The 22,940-nt window shown below is 44.6% G+C and overlaps 1 protein-coding gene across 7 annotated transcripts; it reads right to left on the reverse strand.

Moving 5' to 3' along the window:
- Positions 1 to 320: 320 nt before the first annotated feature.
- On the reverse strand, positions 321 to 22,928 carry RRM2B (ribonucleotide reductase regulatory TP53 inducible subunit M2B). 7 transcript variants are annotated; one of them, XR_016465271.1, is made up of 11 exons: positions 22,796 to 22,928; positions 19,121 to 19,270; positions 17,381 to 17,497; positions 15,880 to 16,013; positions 14,774 to 14,868; positions 12,578 to 12,711; positions 10,244 to 10,348; positions 9,121 to 9,234; positions 3,902 to 8,659; positions 2,543 to 2,908; positions 931 to 1,002 (listed from the first exon to the last, which is right to left on the reverse strand). XR_016465271.1 is itself a non-coding variant. In XM_090137857.1 (9 exons), exons 1-9 carry the CDS (start codon positions 22,847 to 22,849, stop codon positions 916 to 918), a joined length of 990 nt encoding a protein of 329 aa, XP_089993983.1. In that variant the 5' UTR covers positions 22,850 to 22,928; the 3' UTR covers positions 321 to 915. The 7 variants fall into 7 exon arrangements, 2 of the variants coding, with proteins under 2 accessions (XP_089993983.1, XP_089993982.1); XR_016465274.1 differs by lacking the exon at positions 931 to 1,002 and having other exon boundaries at positions 1,027 to 2,908; positions 3,902 to 4,681; positions 4,783 to 8,659; XR_016465273.1 differs by lacking the exon at positions 931 to 1,002 and having other exon boundaries at positions 1,027 to 2,679; positions 2,779 to 2,908.
- Positions 22,929 to 22,940: the final 12 nt, after the last annotated feature.

The following is a 22,940-nucleotide window of genomic DNA, read 5'->3' on the forward strand; positions in this document are numbered from 1 at the left end:
AACTCATGTTCAGAACCAACGCTTAACAGTTAATTGTATTTCTGGGCACTTTAAAAACAAAAACAAAAAAAAAAAACAAAGAAAACCAGGCTATCTGTGCCACATTTTACCTGGAGAGTTATGTTCCAATTAAGAGTTTTAAGTAATAAATAAATAAATAAATAATCACTCTACTAGTCTGTTAGTAAGATCGCTCAGAAACATCTTAGGAGAAAGGAAAACCATAAATAAACATTTTTGATCCAGTTATATAAAATATTTTCCTTTTGGCATATGTTTTTTTTACAAATAAGTAAAAATTCTATGGCTCTCCAAGAAAGACACCAAAGGGGATTATTCCCTGCTTGCCTTGTCCCATGGTTTGTGCAGTGTGTTTTTACATTAACCTCAAAAAGAGGGAACATTTGAAAGATGAACCATAACAACTTTGAAATTTGTTACGCATCAGTAGAAAATTCATTTGAAGTCTAATGAGAAATTAAATTATGACTTGTTAATGCAATTTCATCTTGTTATCCAGCACACACAGTTCTTCAAAACTTAATCAAATACAGGTATTGAATTTTTAAAATGAATGCTACTTATAACAGCTAATTTGAGATTTCACTTTAAATTGTAGCAGCTTTACAACCTCAAAAGCCACCAAAAAAGGAACAGTAGATCTTAGATGCACTTTATTTTCATTTTCCATTGTTTACATGGCTTGAGCTATTGTCAGTGATAATGAGGATGACTCTAAAAGCAGAAGCAGATTGCCTTGTCCCTTAGCCTGTAGGCAGTGAGGAAGCAGGAAGCCAAAGCTGAGGCAGTCAAAGCCTCGCTGTTAGGTGCTCCTCTGTTGCTCAGCAGCTTACACTTGAGACCCTTACCTGAGACCCTTTTCAGCTTACTGAAGCAAATATACTTCTGCAATTATCAAAACACTAGAATCGCTGCACCTGGCCTTGCTGTCCTCCTCATGCTTGTCATCTCATGTAGCTGCACCAGGAAGAGGAAATGGAACTGGAAGGAAAAGAGATGCAGATATAGAAAATTATTTAGAAAAAGGATGTTTTGGAGGAAAGAATGTCCATCAATATCATAATAACAACCATCTTAGATTTCAAAAATGTATGAGGTGTAGCATTATAGTCTCGTAAAATTACATACAATCTAGTTCAGTAATGCATACAATAAAAATCCTTGGATTTGATTATGATGGTGAAATGGAAGCTCTGCATGGAAGAAATAAAGCTCTTCTGGTATCCCACAACATCTTACAGCTTTCAGTGCTGTAGACAGAGGTGGAGAGGTTTGATAGCCAAGTATTCAATACATTTTTTCTCCCTCTACAGCATACAAATATCTTCACTTTCCAGAAGAAAATGAGAACTTGGAGTTTTTTCTCTACTTGGAAGTGACTGCTCAAAATAGTGGCAGGTAACACATCACATGCAGAGGGAATTGCCAGCTCTCCTCTGAGCTCCAGCCCCAAGTAGAAAACACAGGAGCTGCCGAAGTCACTGGGCTAAAAGGTAAGGGAATCATGAAGCTCAGGAATAGCTGACAACCCACCATAATAAACACTTGAAAGGATCAGACAGATAGTAGATTCCTGGTGTGGAAGTCTATGCAATCCAAAATAAGTTCCCTGAGCACTTTCTCTGTGCAGAGACATGTCTTTGCCATGCAGCACATCTAACAGACAAGACGTGGCTGATGTGACAGAGCTAATGAGTTGAGATATGCAACAGGAAACTGGAGAAAAAGGCACTGCCTTGAATGACCCAGGGTAGAGCTGTAACTGTAAGAAGAGATTTGGGGCTTTTTTTCTTTTTCTTTTTTCTTTAATTTCTTTCTTCTTTAAGAACACTGCTTGCTGTGCATAGCAGAGGGGTAAAATCCATCTTCTTCCAAGCAAAGCCAGGAGACACATAGAGCTGAAAGTGAATTCCTCCACGTACAATGCTGTGACTGCACTCAAGCCCACTAAGATCTGGGGGAACCCATCAGGGGGTCACTGAAAGTCAAGTTGAGTCAGCCTTGAAATCATCCTCATCGTAAGACATTTCTGTTTATGGAAGTTCTTGATCATGGACTGATACATTTTTAAACCAGATGCTGACCATCTGCTCTGATTTCTAGTATGATTTAGGTTCAAAAATGCATACAAAACATTTCAAGGCCAGTCCATCACGTCATGATTAAACCCAGGTTGTTCTGCAGGAATCCATTCTCATCACTGGCTTGATGCAGAGCCAGACATACTGGCTGTATACCTCTATGTACATAGGGAGTTGAACAGTTCCAAGCACTGACCTGCAGTGCTTAACCACCAGCACAGATCCAGTCCCTACCCAGCAACAGCACCGAGCAGACCTACTTCTGGTGAGGAAAATGGGCACAGCCACTGTGGTTGTGGAACTGGAGAAGGGAAGAGTTTGGCCATACAGGCATGAGCCATGTTTTCTCATGCCCATGGAAGAATAAAAAGAATGTGTTAAACAGATAATGGCAATGTAATGACTAAAGAGCAACCATGGCTGGTGTACTTGATACCTACAGCTCCCAGTTGATGTAGCATTTGGCAAACATTTTGTGATTCCTTCTGGATCTTCTAACACAATAAATGATTGATTGAACTGCTCCCTCATGCCACTTTCAGGAATGGCAAAGTTCTGCCACTGAACATCAAGGATTCTGCAAGAAAGACCCAAAAATGCAACAGCTTCTCCTCAGTGGTGGACAGCACCAGTCCTTCAGCAAACCCAGGAGATACATATCAAATGTTCCACATACCCACTGGTGCCCCAGCTTCCATCAAGCTCTTGCAGGATCCCTCAGCTGGGAGTCAGAGCCTGCACATCATGCAGTGCTGGGGCTGTGGGCTGGATTTTGTCCACAAATGTGAGAGGAGGACACTGCACACCTCAAAAGAACAAGAGTTAATGAACTATAACTTCACCCTGATCTCTGTGTTGCGAGTTCCATAAATTGTATTCATCAATGGATGTGATTTACAGCAAGATCCTACTGCATCTCACTGACACTCCTGAACTTGGAAGAACTGTGAGGATGAGAGCAAGGTGCCAATTACAACAGGTCACATCAGGATTCCTCTCATTCACCTCTCCTGATGCTTGCAGAGCCAACTTCCACTGCAGCTCCTGGCCCAGAACTCACACTAATTAGGCTCCTAGTGCAAGATTCACGTTATTAAATGGGTAGGAATACAGATGCAGTGTGACTTTGTCCACTGGCCAGCCCCATCCCTGCCCCCAGTGCTCTCCATAGCTCCACCCTCCCCCCCCCGCAGCCCCATCTCTGGCTGCTCCCACCCTGATCAGGAGCCCTCCTCACCCCAAGCAGCTGGTGACTGTGTCCCCAGGAAAAAACAACCAAAAAATAACTACCCATCAGCGGCAGGGCCACTGAGACGCTGCTGCTGCGTGGGAGCAGATGCCAAGGAACAGCTGAGCGGGGGGCTGGGGTTTATTTTTAATTGGTAAAGTAAATTTGCCTTCTGCATGATTCTCTCTTTTTTTTTTCTTGCAGGAGATGTAAGCAGAGTCAGTGAAAAGCACAGAATGAGCCCTAGCACAGAGCTGCTGCAAACCGCAGTGCTTGCCATCCCCACCTCACCCACAGACAGCAGCTGCCTTCGTGCCACCCCCTGAGCTGATACCACGGCCCCCTGCTCTGCCCATAGGCCTGCACTCGCTCCGCAGTGCCCAGACCACAGGGCACGGCCCCACACCACTGTGTGCTTGTGCACCCTCAGGATGCAGCCCTTTGCCCAACAGAACCACGTCTGCGAGACCCTTGGAAAGTTTACTGGCTAATCTAAAAATCCCTCAGATATATTTATGAGCCTGTAAATTCCCTGCCACGGAAGCAGTCCCAGGAGCCAAGAGCAACATACGTGGGGTTCCCTGCTTTGCAGGGCTGTGTGTCAGCAGCTGCAGCCCCACAGGATGGACATGGCCCCAGTCATCCCCAGCCAAAGGCCCTCTTTTATGGCCTCGTGTTTCTCCCTTTCATCCCAATCGCCATAAAATCAGGACAGCTGCTGCTGACAATTAATCAGCTTCAGATGAGGTCTTCAGGGTGGCCACTGGGAACTAAAGGAACCCCCTCCCAGCTGTGCAGCCCCTTTGGTAGCTGCCTGCCCTGTGGGGGCAGGGCCCACACGGCCCAGCACGGCTCAGCAGGGCCCAGGCCCACTCACAGACTGCAGGCCTCCTCATGGGCTTCTGCTTCAAAAAAAAAATTCACACCTGTGCTCTAGTGTGCTCTGAAATACTGCTGAGACTTTAGGAGGGCAAACCATGCCACCATCCTAGCTTTGGTAGAGTGGGAAGTTCTGCTGACTGTGCCGTGGTGGCAGACTCCAGGTAGAAAGGCTTGCTGGGCAGACGCTGTGCTGCAGCCTGGCAGCTCCTGCACCCCAGTCACTGCCTGACAGAGGATCCCTTCTTCCTCATAACACAACTCGAAGGCAGTCCTTCCTGAGGCTTGGCTGTGCCCGACACTGAGCATCACAGGGAAGTACTTGGGCAGTAAAAAAAAATTCCTCTGGGCAGCCAAAAGCCTCATGCAGCTCTGGAGTTCAAGTTGACTCCAGTGCCAGAGGCTTTCAGCAACAAATAAAAACTAGTTGCCCATTAAGAGTTGTTCTTAACGCTTCTCCTGGATCTGCCAACTGCAAAGAAGAAAAAAAAAAATTTCAACTGCTCTGCCACTCCCATGAGGCCTGCTTCTTCCCCAGCTCTCATTTCAGATACATAAACTGTGTTTCCCTACCTGTACACACTGACATGCACTTTATGCATGTGCTGTTTCTGCAGAACACAACGCAGGGCAGAGAGCCACCCCCATCACACAAGCAGCCCTCTGGCTAACATGCTAGCCTATGGGTATTGTTATCACGTGGGCATCTTCAGCCGATGTTTCTCTCCCAGAACCAGTCCTGGAGAACTTAGCAGCTGATAAATGAGTATTTGCTGACTCGAGGGCTCCACCAGGAGGAAAACCAGCCCTGGTCAGCCCTTAGCCTACCACGATGGGTGGGAACGGTGTCAGCTTGCCAGGGCTGGCTGCAGATTCAGGTAGAGCTATGCATATTGTCCTCACTCCATCACTGTTTTTCTTTCCAGCAAGAGCTGGGAATTATCACCCACCTAGTGAACTCCACAGCAATATCATGATGGCTAGCAGTATGCTGTCAGCTTGTAGTAAGCATCTTTGGCTACTGTTGATCAGTTTATCTGTTTTTCCTCAGACCCATGTTCCTCTGCTTGAAAGAAAACATAAGGAGTTGCAAAGTTATTATACAAGCAGGGGTTGTCCTTACTCAAGGCTTCTGAACAGCTACACCTCAGCTCACAGAAAGTGACTGGTATGGGGCAAGCAGCGAGACCTCATGGAATGGCAGGGCAGGAGGTGATGCCCTAGGACTGCATGGTGCCATGTAGTGCTAACCCATCCCACCAGCACAGGATGTAGCCCACAGCTCTCCTTTAGGTGCCTCTTCACAGCTGGCAAGGCATAATGCTGCATTCCTCCTGGCATCTCCTTGTAGCAGTAGCATGGTATTTACTCCTGTTGAGCTTGGGATCCTTTCCAAAGCACTGCTCTTGAGCCCAGCAGACCCCAACACTCCTGGATCATGCCATCCCAGACACAGGATCCAATGCTTGTCTTTGCTGACCTTCATATGGTTCTTGTTAGCTCACTCCCTGTCAAGGTCTTGCTGTAGGGTGGCTCTCCCTTCAGAAGTGTCTGCTTCCCTACTTAATTTAGTGTTACCAGCAAACTTCATCAAGGCACATTCAATCCCACCATCCAGATAGTTTATGAAGACACTGAATAGTAGAGGGCCTTACAACAATCACTGGGGCACCCCACTCCTAACAGGCTGCCAGCTTGAAGAGAAGACACTGCGATCACAATCTCAGTCAACATCTCCATCTCCTGATATTCAGGTATTTTTCCCCAAATAAATACATTCCCAGCCACTGAACAGAGGAAGAGTAGCCAACTACCCTTAAAGGCAGAGGGCTGCTCCCCTCCAGCTCCAGGTATCAGACAGCACAGTGAAATTACTTTCCTGGAGTGTTTCTTCTTTGAATCTGAAAGACTCCCAGGAGGTTTCTCCTTAATCCAGAAAATTCCAGGACAAAAAATGTTCTCTGTTCCCTAAACTGCATACTCTGGAACAAGAAACAGCGAGTCAAGAGCTTACAAAGCACAAGACAGCATACAGGCACATTTAGCTTTCTCCCAGAAACCATCTGCTAAGAACACCAAGTTTCTCTGGCACGGCCTAATTATATCCTTTTAGATCACAATAAAGCACACAACTAGCAAACAAAGGCATGTTCCTGTCCATGTTCAAGTGTTATTGAAACTATACAGATATTTTACACACAAATAGAGTATGAGCTGTAATCACTTTGGTATCCCGTGTACATTTAGAAAATCTGAGCACAGAATAGTTTCATTTTAAACCATCTGTATACTCCCAATTGACAGCACTCAAAACAAATGCTTTTTATTTCTTTCAGTGACATCAAAACACTTTCCATTCCTCCAACAACTGATCCATTTACAGCATATTCTCCAACATCAATACAGTATTTGCAAAAGGTGCTGGATTTTAACTCAGGATTCCACAGTTCTCTTGCAGTTATAGAGCATTACTTAGCGACAGCAGATCTATTTTTGTCTCTGTATTTTCCAGGTCTCCCTCTATCCCCACAAGTACTTTATGTCAAATGATGCAAGCTCTTCTCTAGGAAAAAAACAAAAAGCTGTCCTGTTCATATGCTCACTAAGTATTCCATGATCTTACTGTGGCCAAACAAAAAGTCAGTTTTGCTGCTAATGTTCACAGCAGAGAAAGCTATTCACTAGGAACTATGCTACTGCAGTGAACTCACTTCATGGAGTGCGGCTACCTGGGGCTGTGGCTAATCTAGGCTGCTGGAGAAACAACCTTGTACCACCCCACCACCACTAAACGCTGCCAGCTCATCTCATGCCAGGTATATTTAGAGCAGCACAAGATGTTTGCAACAACAGAAAGAACTTAAAAAAGCTCTTATACAAATTGCTTAATCTTGTGAAAAAATGCTTGGGTTTAATAAAGCAGAACTCTTTGTCTAGCTCGTTCACACTTACATCATCCTAGGGTAAAAAAAAAAAACCTCTCTATTTGCAAACAATCCACCTGTATGTGAATAATATCCCTTTCACCCTATCACTGCAGTATTTTAAGGTCTTCTTCAAATGCCCTATTCTCAGCACGCAGTATAAAGGGACTTCAAATCTTGGGCGCGCAAACTGAAGCACACTAAAAATCCAACAGCAGTCCTTTGTAAGATGCTGCCAATCCATGCTACTTCAAGATTTGTTTCTGTAAGGTTTAATATTTAATACCTTACTGCAGAAGTTCTGCTGTGACAATGCTTTTAATAAATAGTTCACATTAAACACACAAGTTGAAGCACCTCAGTACGTTACTGGTGCTTCTCCACAGCTCAAGCAGCATGTTTGTAGCACCTCAAGGAACCATCCCTTGCAGCAATATGCCTTTTCCCTCTCATCAGTGCACAATGAAATGGAGAAGGAGAGAACATCCACCTAACACAACAGAGAAAGTACAGACAACACCCAGTGCTCACTGTTCCAGCTGCGCAGCATGGCAGAACCACAGACCGCTATAAGGCACTTGTTCATAGAAGTAGTGAAAAACAGCACAAGGCAGAGAACTACAGGATGTGTTTTTTCTCCACTATTAACAGGCTTGCTTTGTCAAGGACCACTCAAGGTCTGCTGACATGCTTCACAACAGCTGCAATACAAAACTCATATGTATTTGTTTTGTACTCCTACTGACAGCCATCGTGTTTGCAAACTGAGTAAAAACTGTTCCAGATAGAACCCAGGTTAATGCAGAGATCAAACTGTATCCCTGGGTGTAACAAGCTCCTACCTTATCGAACTCATGTCTTCTCAGAATCCCTTATTACTCTATCTGCAGCAGGACAAAAGGGAAGAGCTTCTACTGTTGATCAGATTTATAAACATGAAAATAGTAACCATGAAAATAATTTATAGCAACATATATACATAGAGTGATACTTCATCTGTTTTTTCAGACTAAAGTACTACAATAGGAGGTAAGTAAGCCGACTGCTTTCTTAAAACAGCACTGAAGTCTTTAAAAAAGTAGCAGTACTCAGATCATCTTTAAAGACAGCAATTACAGCAGATTAACCACATGAATCTTAAAAAGGCTGTCCTTTTAAAAAGCCTTACAAATTTTTTAAAAAGAATTCCTTTTTCTTTTTTTTCTTTTTCTTAGTAACACAGAGCAAAATGCATTTACTCTTCAAAAAAACAACATGAAAACCCAGGAAAAAAATCCCAGTAGACTCCAACTCCAGCAGAGGAAATGGAGACAACTTCACAGCAGAAAGTGAGATGGGGAGAGGGAGACAGTCAGTGCTAATTTGCCAAGGCATCAAAAATCTGCATCCAGAGTGAAAACATTGTCCATTGTTTCTGCCATAACAGCAAAACGTTGATACTCCGAAACCCGCTTCTCAAAGAAATTTGTTTTTCCTTCCAGAGAAATATTCTCCATGAAATCAAAAGGATTTTCTGCATGAAAAACCTGGGGAAAATAAACATTATTACACTGCTGATTCTGAAAAGGTAACAATGTGTAACAAAAAAAAAAATATATATATATATATATCAGATTAGATTATCCCTCAGTGTAATATGCTGTAGAATTTATGGGCGCAATGTAAGGAAGTTCAGTACTGTGTGCCCCCAGGAGTTTGAAGTTCATCTGTGCGAGGTGCTCATCAGCCTTCTAAGAGCACAGCATTTGAGCACAGCATAATTTCCCAACACAAAACTGCAGAGCAACTGAAGAGAAACAATGGCCTGAATTACTCTTGCTCTTTTAAATAGGGAAGCACATATATTAATGTTGTGGTTTCATCTGTCACTCACAGAAGTACAAGCACTAAAAGCAACCTGCTTGCAGGTACATCTGGAAAGCACGTTGTGCTGACAGCTTTCTGGGCTGCTCCAGCAGGCCAGCGTTTCTGCAGTTTCTTCACTTACCTTTGAGAACCCAAGCTCCATTAGTAACCGATCTGCAACAAATTCAATATACTGCTTCATCAAAGTGCAATTCATTCCAATCAGACCTACGGGTAATGCCTCTGTGAGAAACTCCTGGAAGTTAAAATACAGATGACATTTAGAGAAATGAAATTTAAGAGGAGAAAAGGAGAGAAGACACCTGTGTTTCACAGTAACACAATTTGTGATATTCCAGACTCCCCAGGCAGATGTCTGAATAAATAACATGCATCACCAAATTCAACAAGTATCTCCTGCTTTCAGTAGTTGCTTGTATCTTCCTTTATTTTTAGCACATTTTTCTAGAAAAGGTACAAGAATTTTTATGAGTGCACCCCTCCTTTTTTTTTTTTCCCACAAGATCCCAAGCTTCAGTGAAAGCTTGCGTTCAAACTTCAATAAAACCTACAGACCAGAGGAGTGGGAGAAGGAATAGATCCAGAAATCTCCAGTTTTCCTTGGCTTCCAGCTATTACAGAGCAACAAACCAGAGGACAGTGATACACGAGCACTGAGCTCAAGCATGTGCATGTTTAGGCACTGATGCAAGACCTTTCATGGCTGTAAGGCAAGGCCAGGGCATTTGTCATCATCACAGCAGTTAGATGACAACAGAAAAGAAAGGGTAAATTACAGTCCTGCAAAACACTCCGCAATGCAGAAACACGTAGCTGAAGTTGGGTAGCAGTTCCTATGAAAGAACAGCAAGGTTTTTTAAAGTTAGAACACAGCATTGTACCCACATCCAGAACAGACCCTGGGCTCTCACAGAGGACAAACAGCTATGCGTATATATGAGTAGGGAAAGACAAAGATCCTAAAGGTCAGAGGTAAAGCTCTTCTCCAAGAGCGAATGTTTTCTTCTTTTTGGCTTTTGAGGAAGAAAGCAGCCTGCCAGCTTCAGCTCCTCACCTATACTTGACAGCTGTATCAAAAAGTATCTGCTTTTTATTGTCACAGTTAAGGAAGAGGGAAAGAATGGTATAATGCATCAGGGATCCAAGCATTAAATATGAAATTCCAAAAGTTAGAAGTTAATTTGCTTATTTTTGCACATACATTTCCTGCTGTGCTGCTCGTGATACTGTCTGGCCAGACTTACCTGTTCAATTTCGACAGCATTAACAATGATCTCCCGGACCCTCTCTTCTGATGGTCTGTTCACTAAATAATGGAACATTAGACAAGCAAAATCACAGTGTAGACCCTGAAACAATAGAGAACAACAACAATAAAGAGAGTTTTTCCCTATTGCACAGTTTGCTCTTAATTAGAGGCAGCCTCAATTTAGGTTTAAGCTTCCTACACACTTGATTGTTGACAGTCCTAATGTTACTACACGTAACAGACACATAAGGGCACTTTTGGTTAAAAACTCAGTAACATCTGAAATCCAACAGGTGCCGCCTATAACAAAATAACAATCAGCATACACTTTCTCCAGTCCCATTTTGAGAGTTGTTGTACCGCTAAGGATTCCATGCAGAGCCATGCTGGGTTCCTGCCTCCTATCAGAGATGCTTTTGCGGAAAGACTCCTACATATGGACCTGCAGAAATATGTCAGTCAGCATAAACTCACTAGCCATTCTTGACTTTGAAATACCTATGCATCAATCTTTATTTTTTTAGTAGCCTTTCTTCCCTTGCTTTTCCTTACAGCATTTTCAAGAGTAGATTCAGATTAGAGTCATCAAATCAGAGATAAGTCATCTCTCTCTCCACACAAAATGCAGTTAGTGTGAAGGACTTGCTATCAGGCCCTCTATAGATTTGTAATGTTTTGTTTCCACATCCCAATTCAACCCACCAAACATAAGCCTGTACATTTCACCCAGCTACTTGACAGAGAGCCTAACAAACTGCACTCATTCCAAATGAGCACTGTGATACCACACCGCTCCTATTGACAACACATTGATTAAGGCACACGAGTACCATGAGGGCACATTCAGAGTGCATGATCAGGCAGGCTGTGGGTAAAAAAAGACAACCCACTGTTATCATGAAGGAGGGTTAAAACAAAATATGGAAGCAAAAAGTTTTTCAAAAAGGCTATGAAATCTGCATGCTTCAGGTCATGAAAGAGTCCTGAAACCATATAATCTGGCACACACGCCCCTGCCATGGACACATCAGCTATCTGGGCAGAACCACCAGCAGGAGGTGACTGGCTTCTTAGTCAAACCAGTGTGCTGTGCTGACTGCTGCCTCGGGCAGGTTGGCATCTCTAAGAATGAGAGTTAGCAGCTCAAGGAGTCTGCAGCTCAAAACCAGACTGAGCATCAACCATTTATCTGCTCAGATGCATCAGAAAACATTCATGTTGTAGTTTTCCAATGTAGATTCTTTAACTGTCACTGCTTTTTAACAGTATTTCCTGTTTTTTGATGCAGGTGCAGTGTGGTCCGTGCCTTACTCTTCATAATCAACAGCTTTGCAGCTGGAAACATGCCAGCGGAACTCAAAAAATCCTACACCTTTCTGTATTCAACACTGCAGAGAAACAGTTACACTGCTGTAGTGGGGAATTTGCATCCCATTCATCTACAAGTCATCTTTCTAACAAATAAATACTTCCTTATTTGAATGGATCAGCTCATGATGACTCACAGAAACAAGACATAAGGAAATCAAGACTGAAGAATTGTTTGGCTTTATTTACCAGTTGTAGCATTTTCTTCAACAACAAAAGTCTTTCAAATTAAAGACATTTCACAAGATGTCTCCTTTCAAATCAGTTTATCTAACCCACAGTGATTACTTCCATTATGATAAAGCTCTTTACTTTTAGACCTTTAGAACTCTGATAAATTCAATTGTAAGCAGATTTATCTTGCAAATAAAACTGATCTAGCTGCTTTTTCAGTGCTGACAGCGCCATAAATCGTGTGCTGCCTTACAGACAGGCCTCAGCCATAGGGAACTGCTGCCAACTAGTAGGCAGCAGTGAAAAGAAAGGGCACTCATGAGGACACAGTCTCACAGCCCACCTTCAGTGCACTGCCATGCACCCCTCAGACACCTCACAGAGACACAGACAGGACCAATATCTGCTGTTTCTGCAGCAGCTCATCCACAGCTGGCCAGGTGATGGATGCAGGTGGCTGTTTGCAAGCTGTGGGATCCATAACTAGGGGGATAAGGGGGTGGGATAAGAGACCTCAACCTTCAACACTGTCAGCTGAGTTTCACCACACCCAGACACGCATCCCCTGCTCACTGCTGGATTCGCTTTTTCACTCGTCCCTGCCCAAACGCTACTTCTGCACCCACTCACCTGCTTTGTTCCCTTTCTGCTTTTCAGCTTGCTCCAAGCCTACCCACCTCCACAGCGCTGACTTCCTCTAGCAAAACAACGGGTTATTTACAAATGCAATTCTGCCTTTCTCCTTGAAACTCACTTTTCTTCAAATACGTAGGACACAATACATTACCTCATCTCTGCTAATAAGTTCATTGGAGAAAGTCAATCCAGGCATCAGGCCCCTCTTCTTCAGCCAAAATATAGCAGCAAATGAACCCGAAAAGAAGATGCCTTCAACTGCAGCAAAGGCAACCACTCTCTCACCTGTTTAACATAACACATTTTCCATTAGACATGAAAGAGTGTGTTGCCAGTCAGCACAGTGCACCATTTGCATCAAACAGACTGATGCTGGATGGGAAGTATCTACTGCCACACCAGGGGCTGTAGCTGACCACATCTTTCAGCAGATCCTATGGCACAGAAAGTCAACACGTGCAACAGAACATAGCCACAGGCAACCCCAAGCAGAACAGAAACAGGGTACCCACTGAAACTGCTGCAGGAAAATGAGAAGGGAAAAGCCTCAAGTGTCAGAAGCAAGTAAAGTATTAGTACAGCTTTCTCTCTTTCTCCAAAGAGGCAGAAAAATGGCTGTGTAGCTAATATACAGAAGGGGAAAAGCTCCTATGAAATAAACAAAAAACCTTCATCACATCACAAATATTTATGTTATTCCACCTTTCATCCAAGAAAATCATAGCATTATCAGTCCCAGTTCTTTCTGTTCTCTACAGGAAAGTGTTTCTTCAGACTACAAGATTATCTGATTGCATATGCTCTATTTTAAACAAATCCAGAAGATTCTTGAATATATTTCAATATGCAGATCTTTAGCATTAAATGCTGCTGTCTTTTTCACCACTGAGAACTGCACAGACTTTTGTTTTTAAAAAATAAAAACAATGAACTCCAAACTCCATCTGTTCTGCATCCTCAAATGAGATGCAAATGCCACCTGCTGGCTTATCTGAAGAAATTCAACATGTACTTAAAGTATCACAGAAGTTACTAAGGAGAGAGTTTATCTGACAACACTAAAATTTGCAAGGTTAGCTCTAGACAGGAGGGGAGATGTGCTGCATAAACATCTCCTGGACACCAGTGTTTTTTACTGCATTCCACCTGACTAACATTCATATAAATGAGTTATGCTGAAACAAAATCTCCTGCCAGCAGTACCACAGATGTCTGCATACACTGGGAGGCTGATAGTATAAACACAGCAACTAATCCCTCAGTGTAAGAAATCAAACACAGCTACCCTGTTGAAGGCCAGCCTTCCAGTCCGGAAGGAAGCACTAACTAAGCATGCCACTTTCAGATAACATATCTCACAATCCATATGAATAAGGTCCAAGCCCCCAGAATGTTTTAAGATTGGGTAACTTTTCTCAGTAAGATGAAAAAAGCAGAAAAGTAGAAACACATTTTACAAAATTTGGATAGGATGAAGTTTGGAGAGAAGGAATTAAAAATAGAAAGAAAGAAAGAAAGAAAGAAAGAAAGAGAGAGAGAGAGAGAGAGAGAGAGAAAGAAAGAAAAAGAAAGAAAGAAAGAAAGAAAGAAAGAAAGAAAGAAAGAGAGAGAGAGAGAGAGAGAGAGAGAGAGAGAGAGAGAGAAAAAAAAAGGACACTGCTTTTATAGTCAGGAAACCTTCTGATTCCTTGCACGGCCCCATACTGACAGGAGCTGAATGAAAGAGATGAGGAGACTCAACATAAAGCAAGCAAAGCCAGACTAAGGAGGCAGAAGGACACTTCAGGACAACAGAATCTACTGTTCTGAAAAGAACTACGCTCAAAACAAAAGCTGTGAATAATGAATGTTGTAAAACAATGATACGCAGAATGACATTTTCTTAGTCTTGCCAAGTCTCACCATCTCCTACACTTTCGTCAAGTAAAGAGGATACTTCTTTTAGAAAATTCACCTGTCTGCCCACCATTCATTTCAGATACAACATATACTTTAATGTTAACATTATAAGCTGAACATTAGCATGGATGTCCTGCATACATTCTGATGGAAACTGATCTGGTGACCCAGCTCTGAGATGAGACACAGTAGCTGGAAACCTAGTCACAACAGTGAGCCAGAAAAGAGAGAGAGATGACTCTCGAATCTTTTTTTCCCAAGTTCATTCATAATGTTGCAAAAAAAAAAAAAAAAGATAATGTCACACACAAATTTGTCTATCTGAACGTGCACACAAAGAAAGCCTGGACTTGCAAGGCTTCAGCTGTCCAGTTCTTAACACTGGTGTACAAAATAGGAACCAACTTCATGATGTGCAACAGAAACAAGTTTTTAAGAAGATACACACCAAAAGTGGATTGTCTGTCTTCAATCCACTTCAGAGCCCAGTCTGCTTTCTTCTTGACACAAGGCATTGTTTCAATAGCATTAAATAAGAAATCCCTACAAAAGAAAAAAAAAGGGAACACCAGAATAACAAAGCAAAAAATGGATTTATGTATATCTGTCCTGATTGTCTACACCAGAAAGTGGAACCCATTACACTATAAGCTCCGAAATCACCCAATTCGAGTTCCTGCCCTGAAGGGAGGATGATGTCTGACGACAAGAGGCAGAACAGGGAGGCAGATGTGCAGAAAGTGGTGTACCCAAGGTCTCAGAGGAGCTGCAGAGATGGGAAGGGAACACAAACCCTCAATGCCAGTGGGACTATCCACCAGATTCTGCTGGCTCTCAGACCAAGACAAACAGCAGCCTGACCCTGCTCAAGGAGATAACCCTCACCTCTCCCAGTTCCACAAAAGGAATCAGATAAGTCCCCCAAGCACAAGATCTGTTCCCATGCTAAGCACCTCAGAAAACCTTGAAGACCTCCTGCTAGCCCTGTACTGTGGGGTTGCAGGACACTATTTCAACACATAGCATGTCACCGTGGAAACTGAGCTCTATCTGACCATCACCACAATTTCTGATGGAAAGTACTTTTTTCCAAATGTATTATCTTTTCAACTAGGCACATCTGCAGACCACAAAGGTGTGGGGGCTCTCCAAACAAACCAGTTATTTAAAAATAAGTCGCTCTTGTTGCATGGAAAAGCAACTGATGATAAAAAAGCTGAAAGGATGCAAGGCATTGATCAACATGTGTTACAAACGGCAGTTACAAGTACCTCTGGAGCACAATAACCACAAGAAGGCTGTTTAATGCTTAACAGAGTTTTGCAGTCTGCACTGCCTGCAATCACAAATATTAACCAGCCTTTTGAACACTCCTATGGAAGGTCATCAGTCAGTAATACTTCCCTACATTTTGGGGGCCAGGAGTGATTGCTCAGAGAGCTCTAAGGAAGTTCTCCAGTAAGTCAATGTGAAACAGCTGTTACCACCCATCCACAGCGCCAATGGACCAGCTAAAAGATTTCCCTTGGGTCTGCAGCCCATTCAGAAACTTACCTTTTTTCAGGATCTTTGATGTAAGTGTCTATAAGCAAGCTGTACATCTCTGAGTGAACGTTCTCAATGAGAATCTGGAAGCCATAGAAACAACGAGCTTCTGGGATCTGCACCTCCTGACTGAAGCGTGCCACCTACCAAAACCAAAAAGCATGACAGTGAGTACAGCAAAACTGGTCCTGCATGAGCCAAATAAGAAAGACAACAGACCTGTGCAACAGAGAAGGGAAGGGAGCAATTCAGGCCTACTTTATTAACAAATATGTCAGTAGGATAGGTGTGATGCAGAAGCAAATACAGAAAGCCAGCTAGAAGTAAAGACACCTGTTATGCATACTGTGTAAGAACTGCAGTGATGTGTGATGGCACACACAGGAAGAAAAGAGCAAAATGCTGCAGCAGTAAAAACTTCACAGCAAACAAAGCCTCATACTTTCTGTTCACCATGAAAAAGTAAATAGTATAACATTGTCATGGTTTTATGTTTTTTTTGATTTTCAGTATTCCACATCAAAACATCATGTACTGGAATTAAAGTGTTAATGCTCTAATTCTACGTACCTATCCCTATACATTACGGAAGTCATGGGATCTGACCCTTCCGGGTGGGGCGGGCTCTTACTGCCTGGCAGTGGGTGCTGCAGGGTGCTTTCCTAGCCTTTCAGGTTTCACTCGGTCTCGGGAACTCTCCCTCATATCTTATTTGATTTATTAGTCTCAATTTCAATTAGATTGTATTATATTGTGTTATCTTGCATTCCAATATCATAGTTAGTAAAATAAGTTTACCTCCATAGATTGTTGCCGCTGTTTTTTTTCCCCCCTTCCTTCCTTCCCATTTTGTGGGGCCAGGCGGGGGGTGGAGAGGGCAGGGGCCTACTGCCCCCTGTCACGGGCATAAACTGATGTAGTTAGCTCCGTGACAGACATGTTCATGTAATATATAAAAATTTATTATCATATAATCTGTGTTACAGATACTCAAGATCTAAAAAGAGCATTTCTGGTCTAACAGCAACCTGCAGTGAGACATTCTGCAGCCCAGAAGTGATTTCAGCAGAAAGGTTTCCCCATCATTTTGACAGCACCCACCCTTATGCCTGAAATATTCCAGGGTGCCATTTAGTGAGAGCAGAATGGGTTTTACCTAAATAAAGAACACTGAGCACGGCACAGCATAAACCCCTTGCTACTTCTCATCTAACACAGGTATGTGAAGAAGCATGGGTTCTATTAATTCACCGGTAACTGCAGATGAACACAGTCAGGCAGAAGTCTAAGCTTCAAAACTGTGTTCAAGAGGCATCATTTGGAGTCCTGCTGACAACAGTGGCTCCAACGTATCTCAGATGATGAGCAGAACAAGCTGCTTACTTCCTTTGGCAAAGGTGAGACGATGGGAAGCAAATACACTCATTTAATAATCTTATGCATTAATATGAGAAAACCAAACTGAAAAGCCAATAGCTAATAAAGTGTTCAAACTGTAAGGCTTTCTTACCAGATTTTCATTTACAATTCCATCACTGGCTGCAAAGAAGGCGAGAACATGAGAGATAAAGTACTTTTCATCTGCTTTTAGCTTGTTCCAGTGAGGAAGGTCCTTTGATAAATCAACCTAATGAAAAAAGATAAAAAAAAAAAAGAAAGAAAAAATGTTGCCATCCCTTTGTGCTTGTTATTCTGTAGGAACAAAAGTGGCCTTGTCAAACAATTGAGACGAAGCTTTGGCATTGGCTTTCACGATCTTTGCATGTAGAGAATTTAAATATGCATTAATATCAAGCACAACAAACTACTGCAGTACTGCTGCCTCTCTGCAACAGCAACATCCTGTGTTTGCTTTGCAGTTTACACTATTGTAATTCAATATATATTGTTTTTATTCCATGTTATAAATAAACCAGATTTCAAAAAGCATCAGTGTCTTACTGGCATGAGGATGAACATGCATCAACGAGCAGATCTCTCTCTGAGACATTTACAAACTCTACTTGAAATAAATGCTGGTACTGCAAGAAACCTGTGCCTAAGTGTGCCGAAAGATGTATGGAAGGCAATGTTGCCTTTGACAGGTGTTCAGCCTCCAGGCCACCCCAGAAGAGCACGTGTAGATACTGTGGAACTGCACTGCCTGTGACACTTGGTTCTCACCATGGCAGAAAACCACAAGTTCCTTAGCATTGGCCATCTTTCTTTGTCTGTTTGTTTCTGAGGGATTTCTGAGCCGCAGCAGCAGTTAAGCAGGGCCAGATGGGAAAACTGCAGCAAGGCCTAAAAAAGCTTTTAGAATTGTGTGTGTGCGCATATAATTTATGTACAAATATATATGCATGCTCATGATTAAGTACACACAAACCAATTTTACGTCTAACTTTCCAATTCATTTGGAAATGTGATGACAGATGGTAGGACAGTGGAAGAAGGAACCAGTGATAAGTAAGAGTAGTGCTATTCAGGCAGGAGTTTCAGTGCTTCGTAATTGTTTAAATCAACTTCTACTGACACCAGACAGCAGCCTCCCCAGCAGGCAATGGAATGAAGTCTACATAGTATTGCTATGCCAGGATGCTTTCTGGACTATTTAGAGTCTGCCATTCTTCAGCAATTGCAGAATTCTGCTCACAGATGAACAAAGATTACAGAAGTTTTGAGCTGCAACAAGGTGCTCACTGGCAGGTAATCCATGCAAATCCAGAAGTCTCCATTGCTGCAAGTGCAGTGAGCTAATTACTGCTCGGGCCTGGCTAATCAGCAATCTCAGGGAAAATGACATGTCCTAACTCACAGTCAGTTCCAACATGGCGATGAGCATCTAACCAGGGCACTCAGCAGCAAATTACACACACTGTTAGCAAGTATTTCTGATTATCACTACCTTTCTGAAAAATAAGTGCCTAATATTAAAGAGCAGCATTCTCATGAAACTGCTCAGAACTTTTTACATGAGCAAGGAGGTAGCTGCAGGCACAGTGATCACAGCAGGTCACAGCCTGACACAGGCTCCCTCTATACCCAGAGAAGTGCCCCAGGATACAATTCCACTTCATCCTAAATGAAACACTCAAACCAGGCCAACTGAACCACCTGATGGAAGCAGCTTTCCATCCACTGTTCCTGAAGGGAGTCCTACTCTGGTGCAGGCGCCTCATGTTCAGTAAAATGAACCCCAACCCATACAAAACACAAGCCAGCAGCAGAGCTAGGAATGACACTCCAGGCTCTATATCCCAGAGCTCACCTCTTCTGCCGTCCAAAAGGAGGCTTGGGCCTGTTTGTACATTTTCCATATGTCCGGGTACTGGATGGGGAAGATGACGAACCGACGAGGATTTTTTCTGAGAAGAGGCTCCTCGTGAGGTTTCAAGCCATTTTCACTTGGAGAGGAGCTCTGAAAATAAAGCACAGTCCTGGTTAAGGCTGCTGTTACTATTCCCTACTTTTCCTTCTGTCACAAAAATACATCCCAAAAGTCCACAGTCTCAGGCAGACACTCACCCACTCCCCACAGGCAGCTGCATCACCCTTCCCTGGGGTGCTCACCCCTTCACCCTCCATCCGTGCCCAGCTCAGGCGGCAGCACTGCCTTCCTGCCCTGCTCTGTCCTGCACTTCTCACATCAACCAGTCCCTGAGCAGCTGCACCTCTTGAGTGCCAAAGTGAGCACTTTTCTGCAGTACAAGAAGGAAACTGCAGCTGCACTTGCACTGCGCCCTCAAAAGATGCCATCAAACATGGTGGGGATGCATGCAAGGTGACAGTGCTGCCCAACGGCTCCTCAAGGCCAGCCTGCACCTGGCATCACACATCCCCATTCCGCTCCCTAACCCCAGTGTGCTGTTCCTGCACCATTCAAAAAGCAGCACGCAGGGCCCATCATGTAGAAAGATAACCTGGAAAATACTTCTGGTGTATAGAAGTGGAGGGAAGGCATAGCAAGAAAACTGGAGATTAACACTGAGGCAAGAGAGTGTGTCTTTCCCAATGGCCTCTAACAGCATGCCAGTAGTACTGTCAGCACACTCCACAAAAAGGTAACAGAAGAAGTGGGCCAGGAAGCAGTATATACAGACAGGAGAGTCCCAGTGGCAGGAAAACGGAGCATGGCTTCCAGGTTCCAGTGAGAGCTCCCTGAGAACTGCAGAAGTAGAAAGTGATACCAGTTTAAAAAATAGTTATAATTTTTAAAAATGTAAGAATGGGCTGGATGTGGCTCTGGAGAGCCTAGCATAGTTGGTCCCCATGGCAGGGGAGTCAAAACTAGATGATCTTTGAGGTCCTTTTCAACCCAGGCCATTCTATGATTCTATGAACAAGGAAGAATCGGTCCACAGAGAACACGCCGTGCTGGGGACTCCCTCTCTCTGCACCCTCAATATCATCTAAGCTCTTCTGAGGATGGAGTATTGCACATATGCTCTGTCTCTGCGTTCACAGGAGGCAAATCTTGCTGTGACAATGGTGCTCAGTTCTGAACAAATACAGATGACTCCCTGATTTCTACTTCTGTAATACAGTAGAAGCTGATCACTGCCAGGGCTCCCCTTGCCGTCCCCTTGCACAACAAGAGCATGACACAGTCCTAGGCCTGCCCTTCTGACCCCAAAAAAGCAGTGGGGGAACATAGAGCTGGGGAGGTAATCTTCACACAGCTTGTACACCTCCTGCTTCCATTTGGCACCCTGCATTCTTTCCTTTCTCATGATGGTGTACAAAGTACAGTCAGTAGGTTGCTCAAGGCAGTATCCAGTTGGCAGTCTGAGCATCTCCACTGATGAGAACTCTGCAACCTCGCTGTGCAACCTGTGCCAGTGTTTGACCCCCTGAACAGCAAGAAAGTGGGTTTTTAATGCACAAGTGGAACCTTCTGTCACTGCCTCCTGCCCTGTCACTGGCACCACTGAGAAGAGGCTGACTCCATTTCCTCTATTTTCTCCAAGCAGGCTGAGCTCTTCCAGCCTCACAGTGTATGACTGAAGTTCCACTCTACATTCCCAGCCTTTCGCCAAACAAACTCCAGTTATTCTGCAACTGCTGCAGGTTAAGTGCTGCTAGTGAAGACAATAAACCTAACAGATAACAAAGATTGCCTAATGGTACTGAAATTCTTTCCATGAATCTCATATTCAGCACACTAGGAAAATATTAGTATATATACACAGAAAATCACTGCCCTCCAGCAGTAAATGCTGGACTATACATGCAAGTATCTCATAGAATCATAGAACAGTTTGGGCTGGAAGGGACCTTGAAGATCATACAGTTCAACTCCCTGCCATAGACAGGGACACCTCCCATTAGACCAGGTTGCTCACAGCCCCATCCAGTCTGGTCTTGAGTACTTCCAGGAAGGAGCATCCACAACTTCAGTGGGCAACCTGTTCCAGTGTCTCACCACCCTCACAGTGAAGAATTTCTTCCTAACATCTAGTCTAAATCTGCCCTCTTCCAGTTTAAAGCCACCTCCCCTCATCATGTCGCTACATGCCCTTATAGAAAGTTCCTCCCCAGCTTTCCTGAACACCCCTTTAGGTACTGGAAGAATGCTATAATGTCTCCTCAGGGCCATCTCTAGGCTAAGAAGCCCCAGCTCTCTCAGCCTATCCCCACAGGGGAGGTGCTCCAGCCCACCGATCATCTTGGACCTATTCCAACAGCTCCATGTACTTCTTGTGTTGGGGGCCCCAATACTGGACACAGTGCTCCAGGCGGAGCACTCACAAGAGCAAAGTAGAGGAGCAGAATCACCTTCCTCGACCTGCTGGTCATGCTTCTCTTGATGCAACCCAGGATATTGTTGGTCTTCTGGGCCCCAAACATACATCACTGGCTCGTGTTGAGTTTTTCATCAACAGACACTCCCAAATCCTTCTCCTCAGGTCTCCTCTCAAGCCATTCTCCACCCAGCCTGTATCTGTGCTTGAGATTGCCCTGACCCAGGTGCAGGACCTTGTGCTTTGCTTTGCTGAACTTCATGAGGTTGGCATGGCCCCACCTCTCAAGCCAGTCCTCTGGATGGCATCCCTTCTCTCTAGTGTGTCAACTGCACCACTCAGCTTGGTGTCACCTGCAAACTTGCTGAGGATGCACTCAATCCCACTGTCTGTGTTGCCTACAAAGACATGAAATAGCACCGGTCCCAGCACCGATTTCAGCTACATGCCCTGCATTAATTACAGCAAAGGAAGAGAAAGAAGAGCACCGGCAGGGCTGGCACTGTGATACATCAGGTCCATGTCTGATAAAAGCCGTTGGGGCATACAAGGAAGGATGCCTTCCACGCTGCCATATAAGCCACAGGCTCCCAAAGGCGTGGGGCAGCGCTGGGCAGCGGAGGCTCCACGTGCAGCAGATGGGTTTACCTGACCAGGGAGATCGCCTGCACCCCAGAGGGAAGAGCACAGCTAATTGTTTCTGGCAGGCCAGAGTAAGCCAACCGCATTAGGGGAATAGCACAACACTGATTAAAGAAATAAGTGTGCGTGTACAGATGTTTTATCAGGCTTGTATTTAATACAGCACATGCCAGTTTCCAGCAGCTCGAGTACGGCTGGAACCCAGCCTTTGGAAAGATCGGCTGCGTTTCCTCCCCGCACGCCGTCAGCTTCACGCTCTCAGGCCCGGCTGCGCAGACCGTGCCCTGAGGACGCAGAAAGGGCCTCGGGCAGCTCCCCAGCAGAGCCCCTCAGGCCCGCAGAGTTAAGGAGAGGATTCTCCCCGCCCTTCCCTTCCCGCCGCACTTCCCGACACGGAGGCCAGCCGCGCGGGCAGCCCACCGAACCCCGAGGCCGGGCCGGAGCCCGGGGCCGAATCCCGTCAGCCGCACAGCGAGGCGCTGCGCGAGCAGCCCGCAGTCACGCAGCGCCCGAGGCGCAGCCCCCCGCCCGACAGGGCTCGGCGCCCCGCCCGCCCTTACCCGCTCCGGCCCGGCCGCCTCCCGCAGGGCCGCTCGCCCCCGGCGCTCCCCCATGGCCCGCGGTGACTGGGCCGCACGAGCGCCGGCTGAGGGCGGAACGGCCGCGGCCGCCCCTCCTCCGCGAGGCGGAGCCCGGCAGGCGGCG

The sequence above is a fragment of the Phasianus colchicus genome, chromosome 3 (assembly GCF_987193195.1).
Source record: "Phasianus colchicus chromosome 3, bPhaCol1.hap1.1, whole genome shotgun sequence".
In the NCBI taxonomy this organism is placed as follows: domain Eukaryota; kingdom Metazoa; phylum Chordata; class Aves; order Galliformes; family Phasianidae; genus Phasianus; species Phasianus colchicus.

Coding starts and splice junctions, on each gene's coding strand:
- RRM2B (XM_090137856.1), bottom strand. CDS start 22,849: ATGGGGGAGCGCCGGGGGCGAGCGGCCCTGCGGGAGGCGGCCGGGCCG. Junction 19,271..22,795: donor AGGCGGCCGGGCCGGAGCGG/GTAAGGGCGGGC, acceptor CTTTATTTTCAG/AGCTCCTCTCCAAGTGAAAA. Junction 17,498..19,120: donor CCTTTTGGACGGCAGAAGAG/GTGAGCTCTGGG, acceptor TTTTTTCATTAG/GTTGATTTATCAAAGGACCT.